Source organism: Lepisosteus platostomus, chromosome 12 (assembly GCF_059453375.1).
Source record: "Lepisosteus platostomus isolate fLepPlt1 chromosome 12, fLepPlt1.hap1, whole genome shotgun sequence".
Lineage (NCBI taxonomy): Eukaryota > Metazoa > Chordata > Actinopteri > Semionotiformes > Lepisosteidae > Lepisosteus > Lepisosteus platostomus.
Window position 1 is genome coordinate 17,247,489 of NC_142622.1, and position 25,690 is coordinate 17,273,178.

The following is a 25,690-nucleotide window of genomic DNA, read 5'->3' on the forward strand; positions in this document are numbered from 1 at the left end:
ACCTTTTAGCCTGTCCTTGCCTTTGTAACTTAAAATTCCTCTAAATAAATCAGTAGGTGCCAACAAACAGTACATCAGTCAAGTCCAGTGTCTTTTTAAATTTCTAGGCTCAGACAACTACAATTTAATAAAGAGAAATAACTTCCAGATGAAGAACCCCACAAAGATTTAATGAATTTATTTTAGAAGTCATTCACTTTCAGTACATACAAAATCATTTGTATTTTCCTGAGGATACAGTCACAGGCTTAAATATTCAGATTTCGTTACTGGCCAGTTCCCCACCCATGCCTTACAATGTCCACTGTAGATGCTGGGGAAAATAAGATAAATTGCATGATGTAAATAACTAACAGGGCCTTTGTAACCACTTAAAAGACCATAACCTTTTTACAGATTGGATTCTCTTTCCATATCAGATCCACATTTCTCTATGCGCACAGACTGGTCCGCACCACAGACCATGAATTTTGCATATTTTCCATACGGTTGTCATCAGCGGATTCTTCCCAATTTAGCATACGCCATTATCTAGTTAAGCCAGAAAGTGTAATTGGAAAGATAATAGTTTTAAATAATCCCATGACCAACAGAGCCAGCTAGGAACTGACTACAGACCAATACTGTAAAGGAAAATACAAGTTTATACATCATTGGCACAGACCCTGCAAATAACTGTTAAAAGAGCCGCTTCGTCCTGTGAAAACAACCAGAAAAAATAACACTCAAGCATTTCAACAGGGCTGTGCCATCCGTATTTGTTTTGTTTTTTTAAAACTCATCGCTTCAGTACACTTCCAAATTTTTGATTTTATTTTTACACAGAGGACAACATCGATCAACTTTGCCACATTTACATGCAAACAGCAAAACGGCAGTTTTGTTGAGCTTCTCTCAGCTTTAAATTTAGATTGACTGACACAAAATCGCAAGTGACGGCAGAAAAAATTCCTTGAAGCATTTTGTTTCCAGAGCATGCCAAAAGAAGACAGTGCAGGACATTTTAAAGAAACCAAAAGGCCAATTTCAGACTTCTCAAACCACAGGGAGCCAAGTGGCAAGTTATAGGACCCTCTCTTAAACTTGCGTCATCTTTTACCTTTTCCTGAAAATGGGAAAGATTCGTTGTGGGATGAAATGAGACAGCCCCTCTTTCGCCTCACTCCCATTAAAAGAAAGTGTGAGCCATTAATTTCGGATTTTTTATACATTTTCATTTTTATTATTGCATGGGAAATTAGACTTTCCCAGGTGTTATAATCACACACCTAATACTACAGATGATCATGGTGGGATAGATGAAGAAAAGAAACAATTCAGATTGTTAAACACTGAACAATAAACTTGAGTGTTTTTGTACTGCAGGCCCACAACAATGAAAGCTGCTTCGATTTTATGATTGTGTTCTATGTGAATGTCAGTAACAAAATGAATATATCTTGACATATTTGCCTGGGAAGTTCTGTTTTTGTCTGTGAATCTCCAGAGGCATTATTGTAACAATTACCAATAATAATAATAACCAAAATCTCGACAGATCAACTCTTATTCTCTCACAAATATTGCATTCTTCAGTATTTGTCTTGTATCTTGAGACACATTAAGCCATTGTCTGAAATTGCCATTCATTGCTCTTTTGAATTTTACATAAAAATACACAATTCAGTTAAAAATGGTTTAAGAAATTGGAATGACTGATAATAAAAGCCCAAATTCCATATAAAAATATTCAAATGTAATTCAGACTTGTCAAGCTTACAGTATCATGACATTACATTTAAACTTTCATTTTCAGATGAAATTAAACAATTTAAGTAGAAACAGTGGAAAGAAACGAAGGTACATCCCTATGTACAAAGTTAACATTTCTGGTTTTGTTACCGTTTTTCAAGTAGAATCTTTTTTTTTTTCTTGTGAGCTCCAAGAACTCACTTAGTGTAAAGCAATTAGGTGCAATAAATAATTAAGGACTACATTTTTTGTAACCTTGAATTTTGCTAACAAAAATGATATTTTAAAAACATACTTTAGCATCCAAAGAAATGCCATTATTTAAGAATCAATGATTTTTGCAAAATAAAGTACATGAATTTTAGATATTAAGTGTTACATCATTCCAATGTATTCTCGAGTGATACAGACTCAGGAGACTGTCACATCAGCACAAAATCACCTCATTAGTGAGAGCTGATTGGCCAGAGGTGATGAGGTGATTTAATGAGCTGAATATCAAACCTGGTGCCACACAGGCACAGCCAGCAATGTCTCACTTGGCAAGAAGTTACAGTCACAGTCCACCAATGATAAGGCCTGTCTGACCTGGGAGACCTCAATTCATAGCACCTCACCAGAGTAAATCCCAGAGTGAGGATTTGTCAGGAGTGTCTAGTTGCTAGAGTTCCACTTTAGTGACTGATGGTAAGCTCACTGCACACTGCTATGTTGACAAAGGTTACTGTAGTGTGTGGTCTGCAGCTGGGTATCCCGGATGAATACATGAAGTCCATCGACTTCATCTATCAATGCTGCCGGGAAGCTAAGAATCTCCAGTCTGAGATCCAAGAGTTTGAGCCACAGTTGACTGACCTCTGCTACCATACAAATTCAGCCATTAACTATGTAACTAGTGTACAGTATGTAAAAAAAACAATGTAAGAATTTTGTGAGCACACCACTACGAGCAAAAGATCAGGCCAAATTGGTCAAGCTAACTAGGTGACCAGCGTGCTCACCACACTGGGGAGCCTGTGTGTCACAGTGTCGCTCATTCCTCTGCATCAGAACGTCAAAGCAAGTGCCCCCCCTCAGAGTGACTGCAGGCACCTTGCTGTTGAAAATGTTTAACCTATAACCTGACTATTTCACCATTCAAGTACCTGTGGCACTGTTTGTAAAGGGTGTGAATCCTGGCTAAACAGGCGAGCCTCCCTAATTCACCCTCATCATACAGCTGGTGCAGTAATATCTCACTTTTCTAATGGACCTGCAGTGTGGGTGGGTTACTGGTAAAGAAGTGGGCACTGTGCTCCAGAGAAGGATATATCCTATACACTAGTGTTACAACTGTAACTAGTGAAGTTATGAAAACTATCATGAAAGTTTAACTAGAAGAACAAGTGACTCTTTTAGGAGACAGCCAGTATCGAGGTAGAAAGGAAAGGTGATCTTCTTTAAGTAGTAAATGCGTAGGAAACAGAGCGTCATTTTAAAGGGCTTGACCTCTAATTGGGTAGCTGTAAGCAGTGGTCTACCTCACAGATCCATTATCGGCCCACCACTTATACTTATCTGTCTAGAGATGCTGGTATCGTTAGCAAACTAGTTCAACTTGCAGGTGAAACAAATACAAGGGAAGCCACCAATACAAATGCAACTGCAAAGGATTTACAAAGACAGACAAAGTGGTCAGACAGATGGCAAATTACATTTAACTTTGCTCTGTAGAAAGTGATCCACACGTGAAGCTGGAACATGCAATTTACAGATTGCACGGGCGACTCAAGTTTACGTCCTCATCAGGACATAAACATTAACAGGGCGAAACATTCTTGGGTGAAGAGCATTAAGTGTGGAAAAAGTGTGAAATGTAAATCAAGGGAATTTATGTTCATATTTTACAATGCACTAGTAAGGCTTCATTTAACATGCTGTGCTCAGTTTTGGTCACCATACCTTTCAAAGGATGTTACTTTACAAATTGTTTAAAGAAGAGCAATAAGAATAATTCCTGGTCTCTGTTGATTTCCAGATATAAACAGGCTAAAGGTGATAAATCTCTCCAGCCTAGAACAAAGGACATGGCGAGTATATATTATATCCAAATCAAGTCCTAATATGTACAGGGAGAGTAAGCCCTGTACAGTTAAACAAGGACTCAGTATCACAAATAATAACTAAAGGTAATCTACTTAGGGCAGAGAAGAGGAGAATATGAACTATTGTGGGTATGAGGTACAGGTTTCCCAGCGAGATAGGTGAGAGTGAAACTATGAGCTCTCTCAACAAACACTGGGACAAAATGTTTGACTCTAAGCCAAATGGCCTGCTTTCATTTCCCATCTTTCTTATGTCCTTAAACCAGAGGGATCCGGCTAGCAGTACAGAAAAAAAGTGCATGAAGCGTGTGCTTTATGTGATCAGTCTAAAACAGGAAAAAAAAAAAAACCTTACCACAGCACTCTTAAACCAGTCATTCAGTCAAACCGTTTGTTTAAACTTCAGTTCACATTACAAAAAAGGATTTTGCTTAAAAGCGTAATAAACGAACACACATACTGATTTGTGACAAGCTGATTGCAGGGGACAGAACACACTGTAACAGACTGATAAATGCTGCGTTTTAAGAACAACAGCAGGTCTCAACTCAAAGGTGCCTCTGTGTAAGGTACCAGCCCTTGACTTTGGATGCATTACTCTCCATCGCATCAAGGCTAATTAGTTTCCAAAAGTGTGTCTCGGCAGTCCGCTCCCCTGCCCGTGCTCGGTCTGTCTGGCACACTACGGCAGCCCCGAACACAGTGTGGCTTTACTTCTTTCCACTGAACCCATTGGTGACTTTGGTTTTTGAAGATCCCTTCTTCCGTCTTGAAGTGTGTGAAGTGTTTAAGGAATCTTTCTCACCTGCAGGAATTAGAAGACAACGCTAGAGACACTGAAACTGGAAGGGCATTTCTTCACCTTACTCTTGTAATTCAAATAACTCTCCTTGTAAAGATAAGATACTGTGCCAAGACGCCTTATCTTCTCCACTGGCCACCTGGTTTAAAACAACAATCTGTAAAAGCTACAAAACCGCTCCCTTCCTCACCTCCCAAAATAAGCTGCTGTCCCCCATAAATATACAGCTATAAAAGTTCATTCTGATTTTTTCTTTTCTGGCCGTTTCTCACTCAGCTTCACTACAACACTCCTCTTTTGGGTCATAACATTGTCACATATCCCTGCCTGTAAAAAAACAGATTGAGATTTCAATTCCTGTAGTTAATCTTGCGAATGTTTGTCTAATAGGCCACATCTTCTAAGAATCATAAATGCACAATTCTGTCAACATTAGTCATCATGGGCAGCAACTAGTTTAAACAAGACATGCAGGTTGGAAAAGTTAAGTCCTGAATAGTCACATAGGCTGTGTGAACTCAATTATTCTGACCTTTTTATTTTGTACATAAGGTTCTCACTACCAGTTTTTCCATCAATCTATTGAGACTTTTGAAATATTACAGTCTGCCAAGTAAAGAGAGACTGAATGAATGTCAGATGCCCAAGTTAAATTAGTTGTAGAATGAATCAAAATATTAAATTAAGAGATTAATAAACAGAAGGTACATGAATGGCCTACTCAGTTTATCCAGTTTATAATAATTGTCCAGATTTTGTCCAGGAAAAATGCCAGGGTTCCAAAAATATCCTCCATGTGCAAGCACAATGAGTTGTGATGTGATCCACATGTGTACATGTTTCCTATTCAGGATCACCAAAGATCATTTGTCTAACTTGCTTAAATTTAGATTTCCCATCCTCAAATGTGCAAACACATGAACATGGTCTGAGGATGATAGCCTTGATTCAATGACTAATGAAATCACATTCCATTGAGTTTAAATTTCTAACAGGCTGTGTTAAATTATACAAAACTAATGGCAACAGTTACTTAAAACAATAAAAAAAACACTAGATCTTGCCATAAATTTGGCCACTATTGTATAGCAGAGTACCAGGTTTTCAGAGTTTCTGACAGATGTGTCTTTAAACTTACCTTTGGCCAATTTCTCAGTTAAAAACTAAAATTTGTAGGTGATATTTGACATTTAATTAAACTGCATAGGGATATTAGTAGTGTATAGTACTTGTTCATATTTAAATAATTATAAAAACATACACACAAATGTTTGCTAAATTAAGTTCTAGTTAAGATAATGGAAAGTACGAATAAGGTTTTGGAGAGCAGATTTAATCTATAAATGCCTGCTCAAATCATGCAGGGCTCGTAACACAAACCTTTAAGATTTTCATACTGCAAACTAGGTGCCTCAGTGTAGGTGCTTTCTTCACATTCAGAAAGGCTCTGTAAAATTCAAATAAAAATGACACCCTTAAAAACAAGTAAAATGGGAAAAGTGAAACGTGAATATTTTGGAGAAAAGTTTAAAGCTTGCACTTTATCCGTAAAGTTACGGAATTGCACTGGCTTCCTTCAAGAAACAGCTGAACAACGTATTTATTCAGTTTATTTAGGCTACCTGAACCCTTAACTGAATTATTAATTAATTCCATCTTTTCACACTGGTTTTTGTACTCTGTCCTGGATTCAGACAGGCCCTGTGTAACAGATTCCCCCCGTTAGGTGGTAGCATAGCAACGAACTCTGCACATGAACCAACCCGAGGGCTATATTACTCCCTAGCCTCCCCAGTGGTCTCCCTTCCATTGTCCATTTCACTCCCTGTTACTGCCCCTGTAGATGTGGAAAATCCTCACCTGGTCAATTCCGTATGGCCAGACTCACTCTTGCCCACCTTCTTTCTTACCGGTGAGCCGACACGGAAAAGACAGAGGCTGCTACTCAATAAAACAAGTCTTTACCAGACTCCACTCCACCCGAAGATTGTACATCGTTTTCAGTAAATGTTTTTCCAATGATCGCTCACCCTGCGATCTTTAGTATTCACGGTCCAGAGGGACTGTGAGGACATTCGCAGGCAAACTCAGATTCTTTCCTAAGTGCTTGTATAGGTAGCTGGCGTCTGTAGGTGCAGCAATTGCCCCACTACCCTAGTGGGCATGCAAGGAATGTATCCCTGGGACTGTCACATCACTGCCCTCTGGTGGTTCAACCCCATTACCACAGTCCCAACTCGACTGCTCTACTTCACCTGCTTTAGGTTAAGAACTCTGTCCAGTTTGTGAGAGTTAAGATCTTATAAGATCACTTTATTAGCCATATATAATTTCTTGCATTAGGAATTCGTCTTTTTGCATACCCCAACTTGCTCTCCATGAGACACAGACACACAGTCACGAACTATATGAGGTTTTGTACAAAGTTGTCCTTGCAACAGCAGGTGTTTTGCCAATTTCCCAAATTTGTTTTCTTTCATTTGAAGAGAGAGAAACAAAATAGGTCTGCTATTGTTTTTTAAAGCTTTTTTTCAGGATTTTACACTGACTCCTGTTGGAAGCACAGACTGCAGGTGCCTCAAAGAACTTTCACGTTTAACATGACCAATCCTCACGTAATGTTATTTACTGTGCAGTTGGACTGTATTGGATTCATTCACTCACATGGTTTACTAAGTGTAGTTGCTCAGGAAAATACCATTCTGAAAATAAAACTTCTGAAAAGTCACGCCTGTCGGTCAATCTGTGGTGAGCCACTTTTCAGGACACCAAGACCACAGCTCAAGCTTCACACATGATTCACATGACTCTGAATCCCATATCCCACTTGATGTGGAATTATAAGTGGTTAGATAGACTTAACAAGAGTCTTCTCTTTCCGTACTGAGATGTTTTGATAGAAAGACAAAATGAAAGCACAGAAGGTAGGTAGGTGCCAAATCCATTCCCATACAATTTTCTGTGATCCTATTTTAAACCATGACATAACAGACTGTGGTCTGAAACAAAAACTAAAGTGATATTCTTTACTCACCTTCTGCCTTTGTCCTGAGCGTACTGCATACCACACCATTCCGTACAAACAGAGGAACGTAATGAAGACCTATATGGAGATCAAGGGAAGCATATCAGACATTGACACTGCAGCAGCAGGGCACTATGGGACAAGAGTGATTACTTTTGAACACAAACGGGAAAATAAATGCACTTACCACACACAGGAGCCAAAGAACAACATACAGGATCTGGGTTTTGGAGAACAAGTCTTGTCCAAACTTAATGCAGACTAGGGCTTCCAGAAACGCAATAGCCCTACAGACAGAAACAGAATTATGTGAAGAATACCATTACAGACATCCAGGTAACAACTCCAAAGGCTTTCTCCGATGTAACATCTTGCGTAACTTCAAAGTGATAAATCGAGGAATACATTTTATAAATCAGATGGGCAAATAACAAATACACAGGTTTAATCTTCACTAACCCAGTGCTATCTTCCGTCCTGTGTAATGATGCTTCCTAACAATGCCATATTGGCTCCATGTACTGTGCGTTGAAGATTGCTTGATTTTTGCATGTCATCATAGATTCCAGACCCCAGACTGCCCCATATTATGTACAGGACTTTCAGTAAGCCTTCATTCTGAATCAACCTACAACGCAGATGAATAGTATTCTCTATGCAAAAGCACAGTCTTCCATATATTTTACCTTCTGTGACTTCACTAAACTAAGGAGCTTTATTCAAGTTCCCTCTCTTTAAGTCTTCTGCTGAAACCTACACTGAAGAACTGATTCTCGATGGTTCAGCCTGCAAGTTGAGCCTACAGATAATTCATTTTTGACCTACCGCAATGCAAGACTATACATATTACTAACAGTTCATTGAGGATTTTAACTTATAAGACATTGATGACAAAAATAGCATCACTGAGGTTACAGCTGTTGACATCTTGTCATATGTTACTTGTTAAGAAAGATATTTATACAAATACCAAGCTAGATGGAAGGTTAACACTCCTTCATTGATATTAACATTCTTGATAGACTCAGTCTCAGTTGAAACCAGCTGCAAAAATAGAATCTTTAACAAAGGATAGAACATTTCACAGCCCGCCTTGAACTTTGGAACGTTAATCTGTAAGAGCCTATGTTATTTAGGGAATGACATAAGAACAGGTCCTTTGTTTTGCGAAGTTATGCAGGCCTAGTCAATTAAACTAAATATGGTCATCATTCCTTCATTCCACTCCTCAACCTTCCAGAATCCGCTCCAATGGAAACCATCAATCAGAGAGAAAGCACTTGAGGAAACAGAGCAAAATGTCCTGCTTTTGTAAGGATGCCCAAGTGCTTTCAGTCCTCTCTGTTGAATAATTAAGCTCCTACAATACAGGACCTTGATGCATGATTCACTGTATGATCTTAACCACTGAATCTGTTTGCTTTGTAGCTGTGGAAATTAAAACATCAATTGCTATAGAAATTACATTATGGGCAACTGTACTTTTTCAAGTCATGAGTGTCTCAGGAACATGGCATTTACAGTATAATGATGCATAAAACACATTAACCAGGTTTAATGGATGCAATCATATATTTAAAACACTTTCAAATTAAAAGTTTCAGTTTGCAGCCTGCAAAGGAACAAGTCCAGATTAATTCCATGCTGAAAAGTAGAGATAAAAAACAGTTCTGGCTGTTGAGCCACCTTTAAAATTCTGAGATGATCACAGAATTGTTTTTTCCTTCTGCTTTTCAGTGTCAAATGTACCTCTGCTTGTTAATTTTATACAGCCACAGAAATTATATATATATCAAATAATTAGTTATGTTTTGCATACAAAAAGGAACATCCCATTAAAATAAATACATTAAACAGATTTTGTATCAGGTATAAAGTCCCTGATCATTATGACAATCCTGCCAGCGGTGAGCCTCAGACCCAATCAGCCTCTGGACAGACTGCTGTGAGATGTTCTACCACTCCAGCGCAACTCCAGCCAGTTCGTGCTTTTACTGATGGTGCTGGTGAGCCTATCCCACAGATATACTGTTGCGATTGTTTAGCCATTGTAATCTTAGCACTGTCTGGTCTTGCAATACCCCTGCTGAAACACTGTCACTTCTAAACTGGCTTGTGGAAACAGAAAATGAATGGCAAAAAAGTAAGGTTTCCTTTCATCTGCCCCAAAGGTATCCTTGTGATAAAAGGAGTCTCCTTTCCACATCATGTCTCTTCCAGTGCCCATCAATTAGATTTAAATAATGAAACGGCCATCATTATGCTCAAGTCAACATCTCCATACAAGTTATCTTCCTTCATGTTCGTCATGGACCAATACAACTTTTATTTGTATATTAAACAATCCACCACTCTTTGCGCTGCCTCCTCCGATGTACTCAGACTCGCATAAGACGATGATTTAGTCACTCAGTTGTCAAAACATTACTCCCACATGGCTGATGATCACATCATTTTTCACCCCGACAGAGGATCTAGTCATTTTGCTGATGCGAGGGGTTGTTTCTTCTTGTAACTACTGCTGTATGAAAATCATTATGAAAAATCACAGACATGACTGTCCTGGGGGCTCTCTACCTCCCCAAACATGGCCAATCCCCCTTAGCAATCTTACTTCACCTACAATTGTATGAAATATTAAATTAATGTAATGGTTTACTACATCAACAAGTTAAAATATACTGATTATGATTATGGGAAGTAGATAAGATAAGATCACTCTATTGGCCATATACAATTTCTTGCATTAGGAATTTGTCTTTTCTCATACTTCAACTTGCTCTCCATGAGACACACAGACAGGGAGAGAAGCTAGGGGTCAGAGCGCAGGGTCAGCCATTTATAGGGCACCCCTGGAGCAGTTGGGGTTAAGGGCCTTGCTCAGGGGCCCAACGGAGTAGGATTCCTATGCCGGCCACAGGATTTGAACCAGCAACCTTCCAGCCACAGGTGCAGATCCTTAGCCACAGAGCCACTGCACCGCCCAAATTCATTTGTTATGAATTCTTAACAAATTCATTAATATTTAAAACCAAAATAATACAACACAGGTAAAAATAATGCTTACTGCACACTCAAAATAATATTTCATAAAGGATTAACTTTACTTACCCAAATACCCAGCACTGAGTTCCAACCCTTTTACATTGTGTATCTGTGAGGTATGCATAGTATTGCCTGAAATAAAAACAAACAGGTAGACTGAATTAACATTCCTGACAGCTAACCCAAGTACCTATTTCATTGCATCATGCACTGTTACAATAAGATTAATGCTAATTTATACAATGGAAGAGATTAAAAATCTTGGTTAAATTAGCTGTGGGACTTTATTCTTAAGAATATAAAGCACAAAGACAATAACCTATTATGCTTCTACACACCTGCCTTGGTGAATTTATTCAAAATACTGTAACAAGCTTGAAAGCATGCAGCACTGGTGCTATTAAACCTGGTGCTAAGTTTACAGTTTGCAAAACCTAAAATAGATGTAAAAATGTTTTTCTTGATTTAGGTCATACAAGTAAACTGCAATGATAAATAACATGCTTTCATTGAACATGACATTTCACATTCCGGCTCTTATGAAGCCTTTCATCCCACTAAAAGGGAAGATTATCAATTGTAAGATAATTGTACTTTCTGCCAGCTGCATTGATTGTGGATGATTATAACAAATGCAGAGTGAATCTGGTAAAATCAGCACAGTGAATGAAACGTTGAAGTAAACATGAGAAACACTGCTTGGTATAAGGGCGAAGACCACGTATGCTGCTGCAAGGCAGAGCATGAACAGACTGGGAAGACGGATGCAATTGCTTAGAGAATGTTTGTAAACGTTTTATGTATTTGCACAGATATACATATTTATTACAAAATGTATGGTAATAAATTGAAAAGTTTGAATACAACGCTGTATTAAAAATTACTGTTCTTCATATGCAAGAACTACTTTTTTCTCAATTCACTGCACACTGTACACTTCTTTGCTGCAGCCTTTATATCGACCCACAACATCATCACCATTCTTCATATTATGAATTCTTCATTTTCTGTCATTTATATGTAGTGATCATGAATGCAATAATTCATAATAACCAGAATGATAAAATATACACTGCTGTTACTGTTAAGAAATAGTTAAATGAATCAATACCTGATATATTTAGGTAAAACAGACACCGTCTGTTGATCTAGCAAATGTCCGATGGGCCCTGACAAAAGTCAAGAATATCAGAGACTGTCCCTTATATCAGAAGTCTATTATAATCAAGGTTTAACTGTACTACAGTATACACCTGACTTTCATCTTGACATGTTTCCAGTCCAGATACAATGGGCCTCTGCACCGATCCAGCTTGACATCACTGTCTGGTGTCAGACCCTGGTTTTCACAAAGCACAGGAAATGCTTTAAGATCAGTTTTCAACAGGGGGTAACAATGGACACACATACTGTAGGGTAACAGAAGGGCTTTTCTTTGCCCCTCATGGTGGAAACATGAAGCCACTCTAAGCATCTCAAGGGGCACTGTTGGGTGTCTTCCTAGGCAGACTTGACTTTCTCTCAACCCAAAAGCAGCTTGCAATGAAGGAAGGACAGGCAGAATGGTTACTTTACCGTACGGTGGGGGCAGTGATGATCCCTATGAAGAGAATCCTGCACCAGCTCAGAGCGTGACAGGCTTGGAACACAAAGATGTGCTTCAGGAAGAATGTATTCAACTCCGTAAGCTGAAAAATACGAAGTGTGGCCATTATACGCAAAGAACAAAATGTAAACAGTATATTTACAACCCTGTTCTCATTTGCCTTATGAGGATAAGTTCACATTTATATGATCAATAAGAGATGACTGCATCAATTCTTTTCAAAACTTTACCAATGTACTGCTAATATATTTAAAATCAACTGCATAGGGAGACAACACAAAATACCAAATCTATATAACAGCCATATCACCCTGCACCTCACAACTGGAAACCCACTGAAGCTCAGCAGATTTGAGCCTGGTCAGTGCCTGGATGGGAGACCTCCTGGGAAAAACTAAGGTTGCTGCTGGAAGACGTGTTTGTGGGGCCAGCAGGGGGTGCCCACCCTGCGGTCTATGTGGGTCCTAATGCCCCAGTATAGTGACGGGGACACTATACTGTAAAAAGGCGCTGTCCTTCAGATGAGACGTAAAACGGAAGTCCTGACTCTCTGTGGGCGTTTCTCGAAAACAGTAGGGGTGTAACCCCAGCGTCCTGGCCAAATTTCCCATTGGCCCTTACCAATCATGACCTCCTACTAATCCCCATCTACGAATTGGCTTCATTACTCTGCTCTCCTCCCCACTGATAGCTGATGTGTGGTGAGTGTTCTGGCGCAGTATGGCTGCCGTTGCATCATCCAATTGGATGCTGCACATTGGTGGTGGTGGAGGGGAGTCCCCATTACCTGTAAAGCGCTTTGAGTGGAGTGTCCAGAAAAGCGCTAAATAAGTGTAAGGAATTATTATTAATTCTTATTATTACTATATAAATAATTACAAATGTGATGCAGTCTTTGAATGTCTTTTTTTATTATAATTCAAATAAAATTTAAATGATCCTTTCTAAGCTAAATCTACTTTCCAAGTAGGATCAGAGTGACCTTGATGTTTTGGATCAGAGAAATCTTGATATCTCCTCTTCAATTCTCAAAGACATGACTACAAGAATTGGATCTGGATTTCCTTTTAGTATTCTGATCTAAAATTTGATTGCTATGTCTATTATTGGCAGAATAATAATAATGCAAACTAAACACAATAATAATAATAACAATAATAATAATAATAATAATAGGTAAATGTAAAGGCAAACTGCAGGGCCATCCACAGTATTCCAGAACTTTAAGAGGCAACACAAATTGAGAAGAGGCTCATACTACCAAATCTGGGAGGCTTCCTTACACAAATTTCAAAGGCTTTGAATTTCTTACAGTTATTATTATTATTATTATTATTATTGCTTACACTTATATAGCGCTTTTCTGGACACGCCACTCAAAGCACTTTACAGGTAATGGGGACTCCCCTCCATCACCACCAATGTGCAGCATCCACCTGGATGATGTGACGGCAGCCATAGTGCGCCAGAACGCTCACCACACATCAGCTATCAGTGGGGAGGAGAGCAGAGTAATGTAGCCAATTCATAGAGGGGGATTATTAGGAGGCCATGATTGGTAAGGGCCAATTGAAAATTTGGCCAGGACACCGGGGTTACACCCCTACTCTTTTCGAGAAGCACCCTGGGATTTTTAATGACCACAGAGAGTCAGGACCTTGGTTCTCAAAATGTATTGTTTCCACTGCTCTAGAACCTGCATGCCAGTCTACCGCATACACAGGGCATTTTGAGAAGTGATTGGGAGAACGATTTCTGCAATCTTAAAAAGGAAAAAAACACTCCTGTGATTTGTTGGGAATTTTCCCGCCCGATCTGCAGTTGCTGGATGGTGCGCAACAGTGGAGTGAAGCCTACCTGCCAGATTATCATGAAGAGGTAAATTCCAGCGATTCTCTGAATGGATGACTTGGGGTCGAACCAGCGCACGTAGGTCCAGCTGGCGGGGGTGAACTGCATCACTGCTCGTTTAATCTTGCCCGTGGTGGTGTGAATGTCCCTGGACAAGACGGGCACCAAGAGGAACCACTGGTTACTTCAGCCATCCAGGCCCTTCCTATCACTCAGCACATGTGCGTCGACATAGAACATCTGCGGCACTCTGCCCCTCCCCCACTACACGCGCCACTGACCAGAGCGCACTATTATAAAGTTATATATAGAACTTATTTCAATATTTACTCGGAGCTTCCCTCAAAGGGCACAGGCGCCCCATCCTGGCAGTGATGACTGTGAAACGCGGTAGAAATACTTTTATATCACTGCCCTAAAGATTCATGAGAAAGTATAAGCAAACTAAATAAAGCAATAGAAAATGCAATTCATATCTTTAATAAGCTCGTACAGATCTGTCCAAAAATGACATTCTAAAAGCTGACAAAGAAAAGGTGCTGAACTAAGAAGAAGGTAAAGAGGTTAATCCTGGGTAGGAAAACATTGACCTTTTCTCCTAGTGGGTTCTTTGTTTTTTTTTTCTTGGCATGACTGACTTGCAGAGTAACATCTTTTCAGCATTTAATGCTGCAAAACTGAAATGGACTGTTTTTCTAAGGGTGTCATTTTGAGCCAAGTACCCGCTCTTAGGACTATGGAGAAACAGAATCTAATGAGCACAAAATGTTAGATAGGCTCCTATCATCGAAGGCTCTTCTGATTGTTTGATTCCATTAGTCCTTCATATTCAACTCTTATTGACATGGTTATTCTACAACCGCGAGCCACACTCAGTCAATCACTATACATTAGGTGCTTTAAGTGGTTCTGCTGGAATTCATTTAACCATTACCATTGGCTGTCCCTCAAAGTGAAGACTCATGATCTTCCATTAACCCCAAAATTGATAAGGCCAATACAGGATTCACTCTGGGCAGCCCCTCATCTTGATCATTATCAACAACTAATATTCAAATACAGATCACATATAGCTTTAAATTCCTTGTGTTTTAAGGACTATTAAGCTTCAACTCTCTTTAAATTGTTTCAGTCCATTCTCTGCTAGTTCCATAACTATCCTGCCACATACTACTTCTCTGAAGTTTATCATTCTTTCATTCACTCTGTTTTTCTGAAATAGCAAACCTTTGATATGAACTAAGGATGAACAGTTTCAAATCGGTGTTTAGAATGTTCAATTAAGACCACAAAATTGTCGAGACAATAAAATGCAGATCAGCAGACATTAGGTAGTTAAAACAATGTCAATCCCATCAGACTGAATAATACCCAAAATAAATCTGCAAGTTGTGAACAGGCTGACCATTTTACCAACCAAAGCTTTTGCTATCTGAAATAACTAATTAGCACCAGCCTTCTCCATTGACATTTTTAATTGTAAAGGTGTTGCTCACGCTCAGACTATTTTGAGCACATAGCTATTTGCAACCAGCTTCAGAGCGACTATGCTGGCTCTTCCCATCCTACTGGTTCAACAGACTTATTACTCAACAAATCTGTAACGTGTAGCATAACTATTTCAGGTTGAATTAATGCTTCTTTTGGCAAGAGTTCGTACCAGCTGCAGTAGAACACATTAAAACCTTCATTCTTCCAGTCTTTCAACTGGAAAACACACCATCGGTAAAATCAAGGGTTATAGTTGAACATGCATCTGGAGATCTAGAGGCCCCTATGGTGAAATCCGATTATCACTGTTCACAGTAGTACTTTCGCACCATCTGCTAAATTTTACGGTTGTTACTTCAGAGAAGCAGCTGCTCAGTTTCTCAAAATTGGCAAAATATGAAGAAAAAAAAGGTTTTAGATCAGGCTGTTTTCAAATTGCAATACCGAAAAATATAATGATAAAAAAGCAGTATTTTAATATTAAATACTTTTGTTCAAGCCATTAAACAGAAGATGATAAAAATGCTAGAAGGAACATTTTGATGCTGAAAGACATACTGTAATTGATCTCAGGTTTTTGTGCATATCTGGCTAGAGGCAGGTATCGTGTTTTTATGTTAGTATAATTTAACCCTTTACCACACACAAAAAGGAATCAAACTGTATATTTTTTATTAGGATAAAAAAACAGAACATTCCCATCACAGAGGTGGGTTTCACTAGGTTGTAAACCCCGCCAAAAAAGGTGCAAACCTACTTGATGCTGGCCCAGTGGTATGTCCTTATCTCCAAAAAGCGGCACACGGTCATTCCCAGCCAGATGCCGCCCCCATTGCAGAGCAGGATGTCCAGAATGACCTGATCCCACCAGCACTCGGCAAAGTTGGGCAGCAAGTGCATGAAGAACAGCTGTTGAACAAAGACGGTGGAACATGAGGATTCACAGCTCAGGTCAGGACATGCCCCCTAGAGGAAGGGAAGTGCAGAGCCAGCAGTTTCACAAGGCAGTGCCTCAGGATTTGAGACACAGGTGCAGCACCTTCCTCTCTCACATGACGGTGACATGTGGGATCGTTTTCAATTCAATTCAATTTATTTTTATAAAGCACCTCTAACAACAAGGTTGCCCCAAGGCGCTTAACAAAGCAAGTGACCATACATGTTGTGAATACAGAACAGAAAAGACCAGAAAACACTGCAGGAAAGGAACCAAAAACTCCTTAGTAAGGAGAAAAGAAACCTCTGGGGGTCCAAGGTCAACTGGCTGCCCAACCCCTTTGGGCATGCTAACATTATAGAATTAAAAAAAGGAATACATGAATAAGGGTATTAATCCAGCCATCATGCCTTCTGTATGTCAGTACTCAATGCAGATCTCTGTAGACCAGCAAAATCCTCCTAAACGATAGCTATATCCACGATGTCCCTCTTGGATACATGGCAGTGATGCAGCATCCAACTCAGATGGTGCCCAGCCCGGGCGCCATCCGGACACTGTGTTTTGTGGTGTCTTTTTGTTCACAATAGAACGGAGTTACCACTTTGTTCACAGCAATTCAAAACACATTTCAAGTTTCTTCACTTGTCAATTGCTCTTGTGCTGCCACTTAAAAACCGATCTATGAGCACACTCACATCAAAGCCCTCCTCACTTAGGTTTGGCAATAAACAATTACATTTAACATTTTTATTACTTCTCAAAGAAAAGCTAAACAAAAAAACAAGGTTCCCATAGGACTGTATTTTTCCCCCCAATAGGAAAACTAACTTTTCAATGAACTTACAAGAACCATTTTGCCAATCTATAAATAATAAAATGTAAAAGTATACAAATGCCACTCATGGCTCCGAAGGACAAATAACAATCAACTTTAATTCACAGCAGATCAGATTGGTTAAACCTTGTGTTTATGTTTTTCTGACAGCTTTATTAAGACACAGTTCCCTGAACATGAAGGTACTGTATGTGTGCCCCTGAAATTCCTGTACTCCTGCCAAGGCCATGAAGTACAGTACTCTACCACTGGGTAAACCCATGTACAGGGAAGTACATGCGTGGTGCTCACATCATCCTGTACACCCAGGACCTGCTCAACAACCTCCTACACTAGAGGTCAACTTCACTCACCAGCCTTAAGGAAGCTGAAATTCCCTGGAGACGCCATCTCAGCGCTTCCTTAAGGACAACACTGCCTGTTTACTTCACACCCACAAATGCTCTTGCCAAATTGGACTAGTCAGAACTTTTCCAAATCTCGGCATTTCTTACAGGGACTGTAAACTGTGCAGTACTTTGAAAGGGCGTGGCGTTGGCACGCTGCACATTACACAAAATAAAAGCACATTCACCATTTAGTTGATGCAGAGAAAGAGGATTTCAGAAAGGAATGCGTTTAAGAGACATGCACAGGGTCTCCTGTTGTGCCAACTTTACAGAAAGGTTTGTGAACAATCCTAACAGTTAGGGGGAAGTGAAGCCAATAATCAAGAAATACTGATGTTGCCAGACAGCTCAAGCGCAAGTGAATGAAAACACAGGCCTGTATAACACAGCAAGTGACAAAAAAAAAGAATAATAGGACAGACATTTGTTCAGTGATGTCCAGAAAACCAACTGGGAGAGTAATTTCCATCCACTCCTTGCATTCCTGAGGATACCAGAGGGACCAACTCCCTCCAGCTCTCAGCTTCCAGACAAACACCAAACACACAGTCATGTACAGTGAGAACTAGTGGCTGCTGTTTTCTCTTGTTCTAAGACATTTAAAGCAAATGAATGCTGTCTTAATGCCTTATTAAGCTAAATAAAATCAAGACTTAAATCCTCTAACTGCTCCTCACTCTTACAGACACAGGATGGAGTGTATGATGAAAACGAAAATGCTTTCTATAGTTATTACATTTCAGTGAACTGTACAGATTTATGCTATCGTAATTTAGAAAGCACAACAGTATAAAGTTACTTTTTGCCAAATGAATACCAACAATAATGCTGTGTCAAGCGTGTTGTTTGCCACAGTATGCTGCAGGAACATCTGTGAGAAAGAACCAGTGCTCCTGCCCAATTCACTAACTTCACTAACTCCACCTAAACAAATTCGTAAAATAATACAATACAAAGTTTTTTTTTTATTAAAAGGACTATCAGCTCATTTCAAATTATTTTTCTTCCTTAGGTGACATCTGTAGAGATTCTAAAAGAAAATCTGATAAATTATACAAGCCAGAATATGTGTACATGTATGTTATGCACATTTCTTTTTTTTCTATAATAAAAGGACAGATGGTTCTCAACTCTCTGCTGATCCCATTAAATCATATTCTTTGTGGCAACACGGTGTGTTCCCTTTTAAAAAAAGATCAACCAAACTTATGCACCTTTTCTGCCTGTTCCAATACAATACAGTCAACAGAGACACGTGACAACTGAATCAACTGCTGACTTCCTGTCACTTCCTGTGTCACAGTCAGGGTTTGGCAGCAAGGCCAAAAAAAGCTTATTAACAGAGCAAAATCTGAAACCTCCAGCTCCACGAGTACGAAGGAGGATATGACTGTAAAAGACCAAGTGCCAGATTGAGATTCACGAACAAGGATCGACAAGGTTGGCCAAACTTTTTACAGCAGTTTGAAATTTTGGAGCAGCAAAGAGCAATGCTTCAGCAAATTCAAAACCTGATGTCTTACTGTAGCTCTACCCGATGTCTTTATACTTCATTTAAAAAAAAATGCAACAGCTATTTATTTCAAGCAACAAAAACTCTAGTTTTTAGTATTTTTTAGTTTTAAAACTGTAGAATTTAGATTGAGAGAAGAATGATTATGTTAGCAATTAAAAAGACCATTAAAGTACTCGTTTTCCCTGAGCTTTTCATTTTCTGCTCCAGTTACAGCATTGCAGTCAACAACTCTTCTGAAAGACTACTTAAGAGGCAGTGTAGCCAAGTTGTGTTGCACAAGTTCACTGCATGCCACTTCCTCTTTTTGTTTCCAGTTAGGCAGCTTTTGAGAGCTTCTACAAAGAGGTCACTTTGCATCAGGCCTCGGTAATCTTTGCATATAATCTTCGCGGAACATGGAAAAGCATTACACAAAGCGTTCTTTTGAAAAACTGCATTCTAAGTGTAAGATTTATGTTATTTCTTAAAATCTCTAAAGGTGGCCCTTTGTTTCCCAAACACCCACCTGCAAAGGGGAAAACAAAATCTGCTCCCTTAACAGATCTCTCTTCTCTTTTTTTTTTATATACTGTATAGTGTCTTCTTATCAGGCACCTTCAGGCAGATCAATCTTTCACAACAGAACTTCACAGCTGCAGCTTAAACATCCTAGATAAAACTTTCCAGCATTGCAGATGACGTTATAACTGTTGGCAAAAAAGATATGTCATTCAATCACTGCCACAAACTGGCAATATCTCATGGATGCAAGCCAGGTGTTCCATTACAGTGGTGTGCTACACCTGTCCTGCACACCCTCAGAGTTTCATCATCAAACTCAGCTGCCGATCTTAAGGACGCTTAGAAAGCCCTGCTAGATTAGTGCTCTTTTCGACTGGCAGAACGGTACCTCTGTCAGCTCCCAGGTTATGCTGATCGTCCAGCACAGCCCGTAACTGCGGATCAGAAGAGCCTTCATGGCCCAGCCCCAGAAGTGTCCGAAGGCAAAGATGTCAAAGTGGCTGAGAATCCGCTCCCAGGTGATGACGTGACAGTTGATTGCGTATTCCTAAACAGCGAGCACAAGACAAGAGACAGTTTTGTTTTAAACAGTACATGTTGTCAAAAAGAAACAGTCCAGTCTGCATTCCTAGCGCCTCTGGGGTTACAGTACTGCCATATACTCAGTAATCCTCTTGGAAAAATCAACAAAGCCATCTACACTGAGAGTCCTTTAGAAACCTCTTATTAGGAACTGGTATTATCTCTTTAAATACGCTAATCACATTTCATTGGATTACATTCTCAGAGCAAAGGCCAGAACACACATTCACTGCAAAAAACCTGATGTCTAAATGTACACGGCTCGTCATTTTAAATCAGCTTTTATTATTTTTTATGCACAAGCCCAATTTATCTAGTTTACTGCTCAGTTGGAAGTGTTAATCATAGGTTATGATTCACAGGTTATAAGGAAACTAAGTGCAGAAGGCAGTTCTATCTGGGGAACCTACTAATAATGAAACAGGCAAAATATTTCACATTACAGGTAAAATTCATCTGAAAGTCAAGTGAATGACTGAAAAACCACGCTGGTGGGGTGAACATCCACTTGCATTCCCTAATTTACGTTCATTACAAATTCTATGCAGCGCATATCTAGTACAGAAGACAGCACTTGGTTCAAACCCTGCTGGTAGGGACACCTGAAACAGGATATCACGATGGAGCGGGATTTTACTTACCATGATGTCAGCCTCGCGAGTGGCGTAGCGCAAATTGGGGTCGAGCCAGTACATCAGCCCTTTGACTTGCTCCCAGTTCAGAAAGATCACAAACACCAAGAAGAGGAAGTAAAGGACACTCAGACCTGTAGAAACAAGACTCCTGTCAGCACTACAGGCTAGAGACACAGGGAGTAACTTTATTTAATAAGGTAATTGGATCAATAATAACCATTACATTAGAATCCTCCAATGGTACAATGTGGACTGTTGTAGTACTTTAAGACTATTTATTAAATACACATAATTTGAACTGTTTTTGAAAATTGTCTATGAAAGTTATTAAACAAGGGCTTAAAGCATTTTTAAACACTATAATGTTTATTTTTAGAGTCAAATGTATACATGTAGTGTCTAGTTTGAAGAATGAGCTGATTTTGTTCTGTAAAAGCCTTGAATGTGTACTCACCAAAAACCATGCGCCATATTGCTGGATGTGGTCTAGTAAATGGTCCTAAAACACAATGATATGGTAGACGATTAAAAGAAGCCCTGATCCAAGTATTTAATATCCTCGCAGGCATTGAAGAAGGCTCCATGGCCAAAACATTGTGTTTTCTTTCATCTCTTTTCAGCATGGAATAAACCTATTACTTGTTCCTTTGCAGCCTACGCATGCTGACACAGCTACCCACCTGAACTACTTCAAGAATAAGGATTTTGGATGTTGATCACATTTTGAACATCAGACAAAGCTTATAACTATTTCAGCATGTGTCCTTTTAAAATCCTTATTCTTTTTTTAAGGACACATGCTGAAATAGTTATAAGCTTTTTGTCTGATGCATAGTAAATATGTAGCTTAAAGAAGCTACTTACAAGAAAAAAGTCTCAGTCTATCCTGACACATCATGTGCATCTTCTAGACAAGCTCGGCAAACCTAAAATTTAGAACTGCAATGCAAATTCAGCATTTATTATTAAAGGACGTTATTTCAAAATCGCACATTGCACCAGCAAGACCACGTTTCAACTATTATGTGCAATTTTCGTCACCACATTAAAAAAAGACTGCTCTAGAAACAGACCAGAGTAGACCAACCAGTTAAAGAACTGTTGACATTTACTGTACATACGCAACACAACCCATTTCTTTACTCATTTGCCTAGTGTTTCTAATAGTTAGGTAAGTGGCTTCTTTCGCATAATGATTTGAGAATGTACTAAAGAATCAATGTCCATGTTAATTGGGCAGGTGTGTGAAGGAAATTGGTTTTGGCGAGCTGCATGGACTTCTAAGTCATAATAAGATATGATAACTGGCCTCCCCAAGTGTTCATATGTTTCTCCAGTGTTCATTTATCGATGCATTGGGTTTAACAAACTGTACACATAAAACTAAGCCCAGGAAAGAAAGCTAAATTTTTCCCACTTAAACCTCATTAGTAGAATAATAACATAGTTTGAATGTTCTGTGGAACAGAGACAAGAGACTGCTCCAAAAATGGAGCTTGGTGATTGTGGTAGACTTTTACAAAAGCTACTTGATTAACAGAGCAGATCTACAAGCACTTACCATTAGGAAAGGCCAGTACACTGATGATGAGAAAGAAGGATATCACTAAAATGAGCCCAATCCAGAGATTGTTGTCTGGGTCTGAGTCATTCCTTTCAAAAAGGACAAAAGAAAGAATAAGGCATACTCCAAACTGATCATTTCATAATGAATCAGAATAGTAAAGTACCATTTTAACACAATACAATTCACAATGAAACAGGCCCATTGTTATTTTGAGAAAGTACATATTATTCCTGGATATGTTTATCACAAAAACAATCTTGGACAATGAAGTTAAATTTAAAGGTCATTCATCTGGAACATTACCAGTAAATGAACTTTAATATCAAGCTCTAAACCGAGAACATCACTAATAGTTTTTAAGGTACAGAGTGAGGACTGTCCTATCGATTTTCTGCATGTCTGTGGGAGTAGAACACTGATGCATTATATACAGGAAGATCTCTTTTGGCCATTAAATATTAACTGTAAAAGTCTTTTTTTTCAGGATACATTATTTGGCAGTACATTAGTAATTGTTACTTTAATCATACAACAAACTTCACAGACATGATCAACTCTAGATCAGTTATGTCTGCACAATTTCTTAATTTTACGAATCACAAGAAGCATTGCACCGGTTCACTGAATGGCAGTTAAAGTAGGGTTATTTTTAATATAATCAGAGATCTGAAATTCAAATAGAAAAAGCATTTAAGCTAAGAAATTCCTATTGCAAATCAAGTAGGAAAAGGCAGCAATTCTGGATGTGACTTAAGGAGTTATGAGAGGAAAATGCAACTCCCCAAAGAATAATTAGCATTTTTATAATTAAGTAGCAACTTAATGCAGCCAACAAGATTGTTAATAAGGAATATTACCTTCTTTCTATTTGTTGAAAATACATGGAAGACAAAAGGGCACATCTGCATGAAATGAGTGCTACAGTACCTGATGCAGGTTACCTAGTGAAGGATTATAAATAGGATATTTATATTCTAATACAAAACACATACTCTCCACCAATCTCCATAGAGGAGCACATGCACACACAAATACAGATTATTGCCAAAGCTTATCTAAATCTTGGAATTTTCAGATCTGTTGCAAAAAAGATACACTTCATCATCACATACATTGTTGTACCCTCAACTGTTTACTGTACGTTTTGAATGAATACCCATCTACAGCCATTAGAAACAGACACTGTTCCCAAGAAAAGTTCTTTCAGAACTTGAGACAGTGCTGTTAAGAATGACCTATTTGCCTTTCCCTGACAAGCCATCCATTTTCTAACAGCTTCATCCAGTTTTGGGTTGTGGGGGAGCTGGAGCCTATATTCCAAAATGCCAATTAACCTACGAGTAGATCTCTAAACTGTGGGAGGAAACCATACAAAGTCTATGTAGATAGCACCCCAGGAATTGAACCCTGGGCCCCAGCACTGCGAAGCAGCATTGCTAAATACTATGCCAAGGAGCCACCCCTCTTGCCCAGCAGACTAATTATGCCGTTACAAAAGAGCAAAATCTCTTAAACGTTGCACAGAGTAAATGTTATTTTCATCGAACTCAACGTCTGGATTTTGTCTTTCACATAAGAGATCAATGTGATGCAGGAACTCGTTCCAAGCAGCAGTAAAACAAGCCGGACCGGGACAATGTCTGCTCTATAACCACTGGCAGCCAAAAACCTCAGTGGAAACAAACTAAGCGCTGGGGGTATATAAATAGTGATGAAGGCGGCCCCGTGCGTGCCAGGTCAGTTCCTCAAAGCTCCGTCTACCCACCAGCAGCGCTGACACATCTGTCGCCATGACACCCCCAGGCGCAGACAGGCGGCGGTGAAGGTGAACCGCCAGGGCGGTGCTGCTGGTGGGGGGGTCAATGTCACTGTCACCCAACCGAGCAGAGAGCCCCGAAAACCCGCTGCATAGCCGTCTTTCCCATTCAAGCGTTCAAGACCGCTGCTTTAAACACACGCCTCTGTGTGTTTTATGAACACACTACCAAAACTCGGGATTCCCCTCCTTCACGGAAAATTACTTTAAAATGTACAGGGAAAAAACAGCGTCTCTACTGACGTGGATCAATACTCATGCCGTGGAGGTCCACAAACACAAGCTTAACGGGATTTTTCCCTCTCTTGTAAAGTTGCACGCAGAGCTACAAATATGTACGTATATATTTTACAATTGTACATACAGTTGTACCATCAATCTTAAGAGGGTTTGAAAAAATGTGCCACGTGAATGTTTGTAACAGTTTCGGCTCATGTAAGCTAGCCAAATCTTAACATGAGGACTCTGCATGCATTAAACATGTTCCACACCCCCGTGCATCCTGGGGAATGGCTAATTATTAGAAGACTAAATACATATGTACATACACACAGGACTCTCACGCAGGTAGTCTATACATTATTACCATGGTAACTGCCAATTACAGGACCTCAGAACAACACGGTTCGATCACAGAAAACGGGGCAAGATGAACCGTTAACTGCGATTCTGTTCACGACTTCGTTTGCAGTAAACGAATCAACTATTACAGTGTTTTTCCTCCTTGTTTTTTTAAATAGGAGCTACGCAGCGCAGCTGGAGCCTCGCGGCGCTGCAGCGCTTCCAGCTGCCCCCTCCCGCGACCGAGACGGACCGCTGGCCGGGGGCGAAGCCGGTCGCTCACCTGGTGAAGGCGAAGTACATCAGGCTGACGACGGTGAAGGTCAGGAGGGTGATGGTGTGCGGCTTGTAGAAGAAATCGATGGTGATATCTTCCACTTGCTGCTCGTTGATCATGCGGAAATGCAGCCTGTAGTTCACATCATCTTTGCTCAGGGTGGTACACCCCATTGCAGCCGCCATCTCTGCGATGGTGCCGTCTGCCCCCTCCCTGCTGCTCTTCCTCGGCTCCGCTCCTGTCAGTGGGACTCGCTGGCTTGTCCAAACCGACAGGCGGAGGGGGACAGGAGAGTTTTGTTCAATATTAAGGCACATCGAAGAGACGCAACACCGTTCTAAAGCGTTAATTAATTATTATATAATTTTTAACGCTAGGTTTAGGATTGAAAGTATCCATTTCTACCATCCCTGTTTATTCTGAAGGCAAAACCTCC

General features: G+C 39.7%; 1 protein-coding gene across 1 annotated transcript; it reads right to left on the bottom strand.

Annotated features, from left to right (window-relative positions):
• Positions 1 to 163: 163 nt before the first annotated feature.
• On the bottom strand, positions 164 to 25,686 carry ptdss1a (phosphatidylserine synthase 1a). The gene is made up of 13 exons (XM_088601204.1): positions 25,261 to 25,686; positions 22,595 to 22,686; positions 21,488 to 21,532; positions 21,040 to 21,164; positions 20,205 to 20,363; positions 16,393 to 16,544; positions 14,151 to 14,292; positions 12,263 to 12,375; positions 10,754 to 10,819; positions 7,830 to 7,929; positions 7,652 to 7,720; positions 5,998 to 6,064; positions 164 to 4,620 (listed from the first exon to the last, which is right to left on the bottom strand). The coding sequence occupies exons 1-13, from the start codon at positions 25,569 to 25,571 to the stop codon at positions 4,526 to 4,528; spliced, it is 1,536 nt and encodes a 511-aa protein (XP_088457330.1). The 5' UTR covers positions 25,572 to 25,686; the 3' UTR covers positions 164 to 4,525.
• Between the last annotated feature and the right edge of the window lie 4 nt (positions 25,687 to 25,690).